Here is a 13,866-nt window from a genome sequence, read left to right as displayed (position 1 = left end):
TGAAATAATGTTCTGGCACCTTCCTTGGCTCTTAGGGTCTATACTTAGGGTCAAGCCCCACCACACTCAGGGTTTCCCTGTGCTGCTTATCAGCAGAAAAATGGATACATTCTAGTCTTTTCTGCCTCAGACCCCACGACCACAACATTATGGTTCCTTTCCCAGCTTTGATACAGTTCAGAGTTGAGCGGAAGTGACAAGAGCTGGTAAGTTACTAACAGAAGTCTGGCTGACATTTCTGAGATTCCGGACTCACTGGAGGCTGTGAAGCTAGTGCAATGTCTACCTAAGGTGCTAAGGTCCCATCAGTAAATACCATCAGGAAGTTCATGTTTTCACTTTCAGGAACAAAGACATTGAAACTGTCCCTTCCCAGCCCCTTAGCCTCATACAGTCCTCTGTCTGTTGGAGCGGGAAATTCAGCTCAGCCCCTCAACCACAGACACTGAGTTCAACAAAACCTCCTAGAAAACCAAAGAAGACACAGAGAATGAGGGAATAAGCCTCCTGTCCATTCATTACTTCAGACCTGATGCTGCGGCAAATGAAGAGATGGATGCTCACTTCCTCCTAGAGGTCAGCGTGGCCAGGATGCCTTACGAGTAACAGTACTGCAGAGCAGGTGGGCTACAACCACCACAGGTACACTCTGGTGTGCATGTGTGTGTGTGTGTGCATTAGCACTTGCATGTGTGTTCATTTTTAATAGAAACACAACCATCCACGGAGAAAGCTCAACTAGCACTGAACACCTCTGGGAGGGCCTCGCCATTTAAGACTCCCAAGATTACTGTGCAATCTCAGAGAAATCCTGAAGCTGCTAGAACAGGTGAACAGAGAACCTACCCCTCGCCCCACTGCTCGGCCCGCCCAGGGGAACCAGCCCAGGTCAGGAGCGGCTACGGAATGGAGGGGTCTAAGTGCCTATACCTTTGGAAAGTGGCCAGGATTCCAAATGGTAACAAAAAGACTTAAAAAAATGTTAAAAGTTTTACAACTTGTTTAATAGTATGAAAGCCTAAACAATATACGGACTTTATAATAAACTGTCCATGTGGCCAACAGTATGCAGCTGAGATGCTCAGATATCCATGGTGGAATGCTCCCAAGTTTTGCTCTAATACATTCAGTGCCTAGTGAGAATGTAGTGTACACACACACACATACAGTGGACACACTAAGTGTGCTGATGGAAGGTAGACAGACGGAGGTGTCACAGCTCCATCGTGGGGGCCCTGGGAAGTGGGGACAGGACATACAAAGGAGACAAGCTGACTCTGAGGCTCCCTCTGCTCTGCAGATTCCTACCCAGTGACTCAGCTCTTCATCATTTCTGAACTCAGTCAGTCCACGGGGCTCCAAGGGAAGGAGGTAAGGTGGGGGAGAAAGTCCTCCCCACACACAGTGAGAAGAAAGGCGGGAGGTCAAGGGCTGCGCTGATTCACCACCAAGGAAGGATCTGCCGGTGGTGGGACAGGATGTGGAACATTGCTCCAGGTCTGCACACAGGAGCACGTGGGGCCCTCCATGTGGCCGGAGGGCGGTGACAACCACACCCTTCCAGGGCACAGCTTTGTCTTGTGCTATTATTGTAGAAGCTCCTCTGACACCGTAACCTGTAGTCATTCGACAGAAGCAAAGCAGAGTTCTCCAGAGGGCAGAGCTTGTGGGGAAGAAAGTGAAAACCTTGGTTCAGGGTCCTTCACAGGCTCAAGATGTCAATCTTCTTTCATTTCTTGAGGAAGGGGGACCAGGAGCTCCACATCCTCGTTCCCCAGGAACCAAAACCACAGAATCCGCAGAGGGCCACGGTGGAGAGAGGCTGTCTAAGCAGAAGGGCAAAGGTCTGTTGTGGAAAGGGGACACCGTGAGGTCAAGAAGCTGGACCACATACACTGGGCAGAGGGGCCAGAGCCGTGAGTCTGTGAGGTCTTTACCACCTCAGAAGCCTTAGTCTCCTTGCTCAGTCAAGGGCTCAATTTTTATGTCTGCAAACAGTCCACTTCATGAAAAGGGAGACTATGGTCAGACTAAGAAGGCCCCGTAGATTAAAAAAACCCGATTTCTTCCAAGGGCATACAGCAAGCTCGCTAAGGAGTCATGACACGCTAACACCATGGGAGGGGCATGTGAGCCATTGGTCGGCGTTCTGTTGATTCTCCTGGCCTTCCCGTTTGTTTCTCAGTATCTACTAGTAACATTGCAAGATAGTTTATAACAACAACGACGACGACGACGACGACAACAACAACAACAACAAACCCTGAAAGTAACCTAAGTGTTAAAATACATTTTTTACTTTTAAATAAATAGTGGTTAAGTAAATTATGGTACCTCCACACAACTGAATACTAATCAGCTGTAAAAAGAACGAGAAAGCTGTGTGCTGATGAGTAAACGTCTCCAAGTATCTTACTGAGCAAAATCCACAAAGTCTAGGACTATATATGAAACACCACGCTTTGTGTAAAAATGAGGAATTACAGAATAAGAATGTGTATGTTCCTCTGCTGTCGTATGCATAAAGAAATTCTGGAAGGACACACAGGTCAAGAACAATTGTTAGGTGTGAGGGGTGGGGGTAAAAGGAAGACAAGAGTTAGATGGAGAGTTTTTAGAAATAGAAATACCTTTCTTTTTTTTAAAATTGAAGTACAGTTGATTTACAATATTATATTAGTTTCAGGTATACAACACCGTGATTCAAAAATTTTATAGATTATAGTCCATTTACGTCTATTACGGCTACTGGCTATATTCCCTGTGCTGACCAAAGCCTTGAAATTACTCTCCGTCAACCTATGGATTCCAATCAAGGGCAAATGTGGACCAGGAGGGGAGTAACTTTAAACATGAATAATGAATCTGTTAAAAAGTTGGCCCCAATAACATTGGACACACTAAACCAGTAATGCTTCCTACTGTTAACTTGGGATAAGGACCAGTACAGATGCACACACTTGCATATCTACAGGTGTAGCCATGACCAACATTAACTTCAAAAAGGGCCAATGCACAAATCAACAGCTGAAGTAAATATGGAGTAACTCTTCTTTAGTTTGGGCCCTTTCTCAATGTCAAGGAAAAAAAAATGCCTTGGAAAGAAAAGAATGCTTCCAAAAATATTCACTGAGCAGACTAGCAAACTAGGACCGGATCCCAGCACAGAAGGTCAAAGGAAAATCCTTTTCAGGTAGAGGCTGGTTGTTGCTGGGATGGCTGAGGGTAGAGACTTAGTTTTGTTCTGGAGTTTTGAACAGATGATGTGGTCAATGGCTTAGCGTCCTTTTCCTATGCTGCTCCTTTTTCTCGGAACTGGGTTTTTTTTTCCCCACTTCTGAAAATGTCTTCTGTAAGCACTTAAGACCTTACATTCTTAACTGGCACTCAAGGGTATTACCTACAATTAAACACTTAAAAGGCTAGTAATTTTACTTCTCCAAAAGAATTACCATGTTTTATTTAGGGTTTTGTTTTTGTTTTTGTTTTCAGAAAAACCTCTTATTGAACAATGTAAAAAAACAAGGTTGGTTTCAGACTGACTCAATGGTGAAGTTTCAAGCACGAATAGGAGGCAGTAATTAACTTACTGAAGGCCGCGCACCACATGAAAGTAAGGGATTCACCTGCACGGAAGCAAACATGTTCACACGGGAGGCCCCGCCCAGCGAGGTGGTTCGCAGGCCCCAAGGGAACAAGTTTCCTACCACCAGTTTACTATCCCTGAACAGAAGATTCAGACTTCAGACTTGCCCAGCATAACACCCTCGCCTGAAAATAACCTTGACTGTATCTGAGTTTAGTTACTAGTAACAAAAGGTAACGACCCAAGAAGAGGCAAACACAAAAGTGTCGACAAGAAAATCCAGTTCCATCTGATGAAATGTTTGCAAAGATAGATACTTCACATTTTTATCCTTAGCTCATTTTTATTTTTATTAAAAAATTTTTTTATTTTTAAAAATTTTGGGGGGGTAGTTAGGTTTTTTATTTTTAATGGAGGTACCGGGGATTGAACCCAGCACCTTGTGCATGCCAAGCACTCACTCTACCACTGAACTCCACCCACTCCTTCAATATGTTATTTATTATTGCATTATAAAAAATATTTTTTGTTTTGTGGGGAGGAGGTTTAGGTTTATTTATTTGTTTTTAGAGGAGGTACTGGGGTTTGAACTCAGGACCTTGTGCATGCTAAGCACTCACTCTACCACTGAGCTATCCCCACCTTAGCTTGTTTTTGTTTTTGTTTTTTTTACTTGACATTCTACATGCCTATGGCATTTCTGGATTGCTTAGCAAATATTAAAAAAAGAAAAAAAGGAAAAATCCCAGTTTAAGTTGTTTTTCTTTTGTTAAACAAGCATGTGTACTTTCCCTTTATTTATTCAGCAAACATTACCAGAGCACCCGCTAGGTGCTCCTCAAAACGTAGACCTTCTTACTTGGATGTAATAATTATATCTTATTGTTTCATAATGCACTTTTTTTTTCTTCTGAGGAGCTCAAAATTCTTAGCGGAGTATTTCATTCCTCCTCACAGTGAAAATAAAGCTGACTTCAAGCATGTTCATGTAGCCCTGGTATTTACAACCACCTGGTTGGACCTGAAGTCGAAGTCTGATTTACATTTCTTATCTCAGGTTGAACAGATTTAAGTCCAAGCCTGAGGGGAGCCACGCTCCCTCAAGACCTGCTGGGTCGACCCACTGCGTCCAACTCTAACCCCATCTTCCCCGTAGGGGCATCTGCAGAGGCTCCCTTCTCCCCAGGCTCTTCCTAGATGCCTCCTGGAACCCAGTAAGGAAGCACTCAAGTCACTCCCTGCAAATCCAGGCCTTGAGCACAAACTCATACCCCAGTTTCAGTAGAGGCGAAGAGATGAGGAGGCTTCGGCACTTTTTCAAGGCATGGGGACAACCAAATGCTGAAAAAACTGGACGACTCTGACCAACCCTGAAGCTGATGCCAACGTCGGCCTCTCAAGGACTGCCTGTCAGCCTCCCTGGGAGAAAACTCAGCACCGTAAGCAGCTCAACAGTGGAATTTGATAATGACTCAAATTTACTCCAAATTTAACAAAGGCCTCTTGGCTATGGAAGCGGTCAGACCCGTACACCTCACCCACCTTGGAAAACAAACAAACAAAAAACAAGACTGCGTGAGAGTTAGCCAGGGAGCACAATATTTAACACGCTGCGTGCTCACGTGAGTTGTCACGTTCCCCCGACGACATTCTTCCAGCGGTGGAGAAGGGAAGGGTCTAACGTCTGGCCTCCGCTAGGAGATTTGAATCATAGGAAGCTGCCACTTGCACGGGTCAAAAGCAGTTGAATACCAGTAATCTTATACGGTTAACCTAGCAGTTTTGGAATTGAGTCGATAACTAACATTGTAAAAAAAATGAAGTGTTCCCTGAAAGGAAGTCTCTGTTGAAGTATGGCTTTATTACATATAGAGACCAAAATGTTTTTCCTCAGAAGAGACCTCTGAAATCCCAAGAGGAACCAACAAGGGGGAAGAGCGTCCCACACACGTGTTCACCTCACAGTCAGTCTGACTGGTGAAGGGATGCTGCCCGTATTAGCACGAGCTCAGGCAACAAATTAAATGGTTCCCTGGTGTGTGTGGAGGACAAAACTGAGGTCAGAAAGAGCTGGATTTAGGCCTTGGCTTTCCACTCCAGAACAATTTTTTTTTTTTTAAACTTTTTCTGCAGCAGAACTTCTATGGGACGTTGGACATTTTCAGAGCCAGCCCCTTGTTTGTACCATTTTATCTCCACCTTCATCTTTCTCTCCTCCCTTCCTCAACCCTCAACACCTCGCTCGACTTCAAGTTACTGCCTTGGTGTACAGACATCTCCTCCACGGCAGAGCCAGAACACACGTCACTCACCACCGGTCGATGGTTAGTGTCCCCAAACTCAAGGCCAAATGCTTCGGCATGATAAGCGAAGCCCCGGTCCATCATTCCGACTTTCCACTCTCCTGCCCTTGTTGGCCCGGCTCCAACATGACAGCCTCCAATAGATGGCGGACACCACCGCAAGACGGGGCCCCTCTGTCCTCCGCTTCCCAAAGACTGGCAGGCCTCTGAGACCAGCTCCTACTTGACATTTGATGTCTGTTACCAGATCCCAAGTTTCTCAAAGGCGAGGGCCACACTTCCTGACCTCTGTATTCCCAGTCGTGCCCAGCACAGTGGGAACTTAAATGTTCATGTAAACTCTTCAAGCCCTCTGTATCTTCCCAGAAAATACCAAATGTGCCATTTTGGAAAACAGCAATGGACCAAATTCGCCCGTTTAGTATGAAAGAGCACAGGATCCTTAAAAAATTAAAAACAGTGTTACCATCTGCTCCAGCAATTGCATTCCTGGGCATATAGGCAGAAAAGACAAAACCGTAATTTGAAAAGATACATGCACCCCAATGTTCATAGCAGCACTATTTATAATAGCTAAGACAGGGAAGCAACCTAAGTGTCCATCAACAGATGACTGGAAAAAGATGATGTTTTATATGTGTATATATATACACACATATATACACACAATGGAATATTACTCAGCCATAAAAAAGAATAAAATAATGCTATTTATAGCAACATAGATAGACCTAGAGATTATTATATTGAATGGAGTAAGTCAAAGAAAAATATTATATGCTATCACTTATATGTGGAATCTAAAAAAATGATACAAATGAACTTATTCACAAGACAGAAACAAACTCACAGACATAGAAAACAAACTTATGGTTATCAAATGGGAAAGGGGGGAGGGATAATTAAGAGTTTGGAATTAACAGATATATACTACTACATATAAAATAGATAAAGAACAAGGATTTACTGTATAGCACAGGGAAAAATATTCAATATCTTATAATAATATACAATGGAAAAGAATCTGAAAAATACATATAGAACTGAATCACCTTGCTGTACACCTGAAACTCACACAACATTGTAAATCAACTATACTTAATTAGAAAGAAAGAAAGAAAGAAAGAAAGAAAGAAAGAAAGAAAGAAAGAAAGAAAGAAAGAAAGAAAACACAGGCATCTTTCCTTCACACAAGATAATTCCTTTATAAGTTGTACAAAATAAACTATTTTACATACACTCACAGAATTAGGTTTGTAAAGGAGAGCTGAGGTGACTCATTCATTTATAATCTCCAGCTTCATGGTCTGAGAGGGCCTGAGAAGTCACTTAGTCCTGCCCCCAATTTTACAGACCAGGAAACCAAGGTCCAGAGAGGTCAAGTGGCGAACCTGCTGGGTACACAGCTGGTGTTGAAACCTGAAGTGGCGAGAGTTAAGTACTGCTCTTTTCCCCTATGCCAGGCTCTATTGATCGGTTAATTTAAAAATAAAAATAATTTTAAAATAAAAAATAAAATGTAATCTGCAAACATCCAAAGAGAAGCACATGTTTATATCTCCAGTGGCTACTAAGTGATCAGCACACGGCCGGTGCCCAGACTACAAATACAGCTGAATGAATAAATGAACAGCTCTGGCCTTTGGATCAATAACTAAAATAGATAGAATATTAAATATTTCAAAGCACTAGTCAGACACCTAGCCTCTTCGGAGGAACAGCAGAGGCCTGCAAGAGAAAGCAGAAAAAGAAGCCAAACAAAAGCAACAAAATGAAGGTTTGAGAAGGAATGGATTATTCAAACCAAGCCCTATTTCTCCAAAGAACACTGGGAAGTGGCCAACAAGCCCATGAAAAGATGCTCATCCTTACTGGTCATTAGGGAAATGCAAATCAACACCTCAGGACACCACTTCATGACCATTGGGATGGCAATAAAAACAAGAACACGGAAAATAACAGGTGTTGATGATGATGTGGAGAAACCAGAACGCTCAAACACTGCTAGTGGGAACGTAACATGGTGCAGCTACCGTGGAAAACAGTTTGGTGGTTCCTCCTAACGTTGCTACTCACAATAACCAAAAGGTGGAAACAACCCAAATGTCATGAGGTGATGAATGGATAAGCAAACTGTGATACAGCTACATAATGGAATGTTATTCAGCCATGAAAAGGAGTGAAGCACTGACATGCTACAACACGGATGAATGCTGAGAGCATTGTTAAGTCAAGGAAGCCAGACACAAAAGACCAGGTACTGTATGATTCTATTGATATGAAATATCCAAGAAGGCAAATCCACAGAGACAGGAAGCAGATTATTGGTTGCCAGGGACTGGAGCAGGGCAGAAATAGGGAGTGAATGCTTAATGGGTAAGGAGTTTCCTTTAGGGGTGATGAAAAAGTTCTGGAACTAGATAGTGGTGATGATTGCAAAACATTGTGAATGGATTTTTCTTTTTTTTTTTTTACACTAAATATGTGCAGTTTATTGAATGTCAGTTTTACAGCAGTAAAACTATTTGAAAGAAATTTTTAAATAATAGGAAAAGATACATTAAGCAACTATTAAGAGCAGCAACAACAAAAAATCCCTTCCAGCTGTACTGCAACAGGCAAAACAGACTTTAGGGCAAAAATCCTCATTCATGATAAAAATAACTATATAATGATAAAAGTTCAATTCCTATTAGATATTGCATATCTAACAATATAGGTTAACAATAAAAATATAAATACAAATGCGTATTGCTGGATATTAAAACAGAAAGTTGTAAATACAAGTAGTCTCAGAATATTTTAGCTCAAAATATTAAGATAGAAAGTTGTATAAACAAATGGTCTCAGAATACTTTTTTAGTTCAAGTACAAGGAGATACTGACAAAGACCCCATTATAGTGGGATCTTTCAATATACCTCTCAATTACTGACATGTTCCGTAGACACAGTTAGTGAGCAATAATACAATTAATAAGGCTCATTTAACAGACATCTGTAGACCTCCACAGAACAGAAATGAAAGAAAACACATTCTTCTCAAACACATATAATGTGAATGTACTTAATGCCACTGATTTTACACTCTAAAATGACAAGTTTAATGTTATGTGTATTTTACCACAATTAAAAAGAATTAAGAGAACCAGTCATCCCAGTGGGAGGGCCGCTGTAATATCCAGTCTGAAGATACGTATTCATAAGGAGCTATCACATCCCTGTCCAATAAAGCCAGAATGCTGTACCCTACACATTCCTTTACCACTGATCCCTATAGCTCGGATTATAAACCCAGCACCTACTTTCTCAAAACAGGATTCAAGATTAATGCTGCGGCTCTAGGAGGGGGACAGTGGTGTTACTGAGAAGGGCAGGTCCACGAGGGTTCCCTACTGAGGCTGCTACCAGTGATCGCAGCGTCCTGATCCCACTGTGTCCCTGAGAACAGCGGCCGTTCTCCGGAGCCCAGCGGATTAGCCCAGATTCAGGAGGGGAAAGCTGCAGCGTTCCAGGCGTAGAGTTACCGGGCCCATCCTCCTGAGGACACGCAGGCGGCTGTGAAGCCACCAGCACTGCCACCAGAGAGGTCAGTGGAAACTGAAATGAAAAGCTGCCCTTCCCCAGGGAGGGCACCTCGCAGGGGAGACTCAGGCTCTGGGATGCTCCCGGGATCCCCCGGCATCCCTGGCGGCCGGCCCACAGCCTAGTGGCTAAGATGCACTTGAACTTTTGTTCCAGAGGATGCCTGGTTCTCAGCTCTGCTCCACCCAAGCCTTTCCCGTCTCTCCTTGGGCGTCAAGGCTCATTCTATCTCTTGTAGTTACTTGAGATGATCTTGACAATCAACACACAGCGCCACCCGTGGGCTCCTTAGGTGTCTGAGAACATTGGAACCGGGGCCAGGTGTATCTTCAGCTCCCAGTGAAGGCTTACTTGATCTGGTTTTAATCAGTCTGGGCCGTGTGGCTGTTACCTAGATGTGTTTGTGTGCCCCATGACTAGTTCCGTGCTCAGCACGTTGTAGGCGGTCAGGCAAGCCGGCAAACATTGCTGAACGAGTTAATGAACACGCAGCGCCTGCACTAAAGCAGGCAAATCCTCCCCCCCCCGGCCCCGCACCCCCTATCCTGGAGTGAAACACCCACACATTTTCTTAAAAACATCTCTCTCTTTCCAGCCTTCTCGAAATTATCTGATCTTGGCTTTCTGATTTCTAGTAATGGAGAAAATGTGTTACTTTTAAATTATCAGCATCCAAAATTTCTCAAAAAAAAAAAAAAAGCCCTGAAGCCCTGTTACCTAGACATATACACAGTCCCTTAAAAACGGCTGTTACTGGTCTGAGCAAGAAAATACACAAGATTCCATACATACAGTGTCAAGTCTGGCAAGAGAGATTTTAGACAACTCCCACCCTTCCCACCCAGTCCCAAGTAAATAGGGCATTTGTTTGTATTTCCACATTGGCCTCGTGAACCAAAATACCTCCTCCACCTAGAAAAACAATCTGTAACATTCAGACATGGAGCTTTGTGGGCAGACTTTTCAGTGCATGCTAGAGCACTAAGAACGTAGTGCTTAAAAGAGTAAATAAAATGAAGCAGAAAAGCATCTTTAATTAACTTAGGTTTTCCTGCGACCATCTTCCTCACGTTTACATTTATACCTAGTTTGGTGTTTCTATAACTTTAAGAAATACAGATCTTAAAAAAAAAAATTGTTCTCCATTAAAATTGGAGCCAGAGGAACCTTCTTCCTACAATCTCCAGCAACAGACCTGAACGTTCTATTCTGTTTAGGCGGGGAAAAACACAAAAATCATTTTCCTTTATTCACTTTTAGGTTTTCGCTCTGCACCAAGTAGGTCCTGGCAAAGAGTTAAATGTTTTCTGGGGTTAGTTCCTGCGGTTTAAAAAAAAAAAAAAAGCCTAGATGCTTAAATTTAGACTCCTTCAAACAATACTGGGAAACTTTCAAAGCCTTGGAGAAATACTGGAGTTTGTTTGTTTTATTGCCTTTTGTTAAATTGCATCACATTGGCCACATCGTCTTCTCTTTTTTTCAATCCCTCCTGCCCCAGCTCAGTGGCAGATCCTACACGTTCCCGCGTGATTCTGTGACCTGTTGGGGGTAGGGGGTTGGGGAGTGGGGGCGGGGACGAAAGTCTGGTCACCTCGCACAGGACCCAAGTTTAACAGGTGGCTTCGGCCACCTCCTTCCAATATGAGGCTCCCGCCCTCCTCTCCGCGGTGGAAGGGACACAGCGCCCCGGGAGCTAGAGGGGTGCGGCGGCAAGCGGCGCTGCGGAGAGGGCGATGTGGACAGGACAGGACAGGGGTGTTGGGACAACCCAGACAGTTCTGCGCGCAAAGCCAGAAACGCGCCACGGACCACCGAGCGTCCCCCGCCAGGACAGCCTCAAAGTCAGAGCGCGACGTGTCCTCCCCACCTCCTCGGAGCCGGGGTGCACGCGAATCCCCGCAATCCCAAAGGAGGCACCGGCTTTCCCAGGTGGGAGGCCACCGGGTGGACGATGGCCCCTCGGGCGGCGCCGGAGTCCCTCCTAACTTCCAGGGGACGATCGCGATGCGGATGAGCAGGAGAGCGCAGGAGGAGACTCCTGCCGGGAGGGCACTGGCAGGGACGCGTGGAAAGTGCAGGCAGCCGGCGAACCAGAAAAGGGGGTCTTCCTTCCCCACCTGGACCCAAGCCTTCCCCGACCCGCTCCAAACGCCGCCCCGCTCACCGACGTGCCGGGCGAGGGGATCGGCTGCCAGGATGCCCTCCGGTCTCCCAGGCCCCTGTCCGGATCCAGAAGTCCGCACTCACTTGGCAGGAGCCCCCTCCCCGGGACCGCAGGCGCCCACCTGGACCGCGACCCGGAGCCGAGCCCTTGCGTTGCCGGCTCGTCGGTCCGCCTGCGCGCGCCTGGCCAAGACTCCCGGGCCGCCCCGCCGCGCGCTCCCCGCCACCCAGACTCACACGGCGCGCGCCCGGGGCATTTAAAGGGACAGGCCCCCGCGCCGGCGGGGCCCCGAGGCCGCCCCTCGCAGGGGTCGTCGCTGTCAGTGCCAAGTTTGAATTGGGGAGGACCTGAACAAACCCCTACCCCCAACTCCGAGTTACACACTCGGAGAAAAAATAGGGATTTGCTTTTAAAGCTTTGAATAAGACAGGACATTTTTCCCCCTCCTATAGTCAGTTTTGAGAGGTTATTTTCTATTTAAGGATAATAATAACTACCACATATCAGAATACTTGTTACCCTCAGACAAGGCGTTTAACACACACACACATTCCATTTAATCCTTAGAACAATGCCCTGATTTCTTATCCCCATTTTGCAGAGGAGGAAAACTGAGGTTCAGAGAGGCAAAGAAACTTGTGCAAGAGGTTTTTGACCCCATTGCTTGACGCCATTTTCTTATCACCGTGGAAATAGCCAGAGGTTAATAGCTGGTTGTGGAAGGCTGTTTTAAGTTGGTGGAAGTTAATATTACCAGTGTTTCCGTGGGGTGGAACCACTCCGTACGAAGGGAGAAAGCAAAGAGTTATGGGGTTTTATTAATTCTAGGGTCGGGGATGTACTCAAATGACAGACACTATTACACTCCTTTTCAAAGTACTCTTTGTGCTTATTCCCATTTTACAGAAAACTAAGGAAGGAAGTAGTTGGTTGCACAGAATGACTGAGTCACCCGCAGCACTCAGGGCTGAGCCCCAATTCCTTCGTCCTTACGTCATTTCTTTGCCCTTCCTGGGGAAGAGATACCTGATTAAAGGGAAGACAACTTTTTCACTAATAACTCTGGCCTCATCTAACTCCTGCATCTTTAATTAATGTTTACAAAGCACTTTAATCTACTCCAGTTGCTAGTTAATTAGGCAAGTATTATTATCCCCCTCTTTTTGAACCAAATCCAGGAAAGAATCAATTCTGTCAGTCCCTAATCCTTGTTGAATAATGGGCCTAAGGTTTCTGTTCATGTGGTTTTTTTTCCTCCCCTCTTAAATTTTGTTCCATATTGTGTTAAACACCAGTCCGTGTATCATGAATCGGCTTAGTAAAAGTTAAATAATGTTTAATATCCAGGGCTGAAAAGTAAGATAGGTAGCCCCCGTCTTTCAGAAACTCAGATAAAGAAAAAAAAGATCTTGTTTAAACAAGTGCTTCCCAGAATTTTTTTTTTCCTTTTTCGTAGTGTTCTTTTTGCTTGGTTAAGCTTTTATGATGTATAAACATATGTTTAGCTTAGGGTTTTTTTTTTTAAAGTTTATTTAAAAATTTAAAAAAATTTTTTTCATGGACACATTTTCTTGTGTGTAAAAGTTAAATTTTCCATGGTATCTCTTATTCCAGGTGAAGAGCAGATAATGAAGAAGAAATTGAAGGATGATGGGGTTAGGAAGGAAGAAGGGGAAAAAACAAAGGCAGGAAAAGGGGGTGGGGGTGGGTAGACAATGAACAGGGCAGAAAATGAGCCTAAGGTTTCAACGAAGGCCGTGGGGGATGCGGCCAGCCCTGTGAGCTCCTGTGGGATCTTTGTGGGAATTGCAAGCAGGTGTCTGGCTGCTCCTCGGGGGCTGGTGCAGACCTGGCCAGGGCCCAGCGAGTGTATGTGAGCACAGGCTGACTTCCAGCCCCCATCACACCCCTGTCCAGGTACCGTTGTGCCGGCTGAGTGGACCCAAAGGCACTAGAAGGTGAGAAAGGACATCAAGAGAGGTAAGAAAGGAAGAAACAGCGTAGAGGGGGAATTTAAAGATTGTTATTCCTGGAAGTCCTTAGATAACATCAAGGGAGAAAAGAAGAACAAAGAAACCATCTGGAGGGTCTTTGGACATGCTATTGTTACTACTTTAAAAGAAAACCCATGAAATTGACAAAACTTTACTTTGCATTCACGCGACCTTTTACTAAATGTCTTCTGAAGCTGGTCTTTGCTAAGAAAATGTTGGTGATACACAACCCCGAA

The 13,866-nt window shown here is 44.6% G+C and overlaps 1 protein-coding gene across 2 annotated transcripts in view; it reads right to left on the bottom strand.

Moving 5' to 3' along the window:
• PROSER2 (proline and serine rich 2) overlaps positions 1 to 12,086 on the bottom strand; it is a 29,197-nt gene extending 17,111 nt beyond the window's left edge. Inside the window, exon 1 of one of the 2 annotated variants that reach the window (XM_074357973.1) lies at positions 11,637 to 12,086. In XM_074357973.1, the coding sequence (XP_074214074.1) occupies positions 11,637 to 12,071 (435 nt within the window). In that variant the 5' untranslated portion in view covers positions 12,072 to 12,086. The remainder of the gene's footprint in view (positions 1 to 11,636) is intronic. The other variant, XM_010947727.3, reaches the window with a different exon arrangement.
• Between the last annotated feature and the right edge of the window lie 1,780 nt (positions 12,087 to 13,866).

This window comes from Camelus bactrianus, chromosome 35 (assembly GCF_048773025.1).
Source record: "Camelus bactrianus isolate YW-2024 breed Bactrian camel chromosome 35, ASM4877302v1, whole genome shotgun sequence".
NCBI classification, from domain to species: domain Eukaryota; kingdom Metazoa; phylum Chordata; class Mammalia; order Artiodactyla; family Camelidae; genus Camelus; species Camelus bactrianus.
This window is presented reverse-complemented; position numbering and strand designations above follow the sequence as displayed.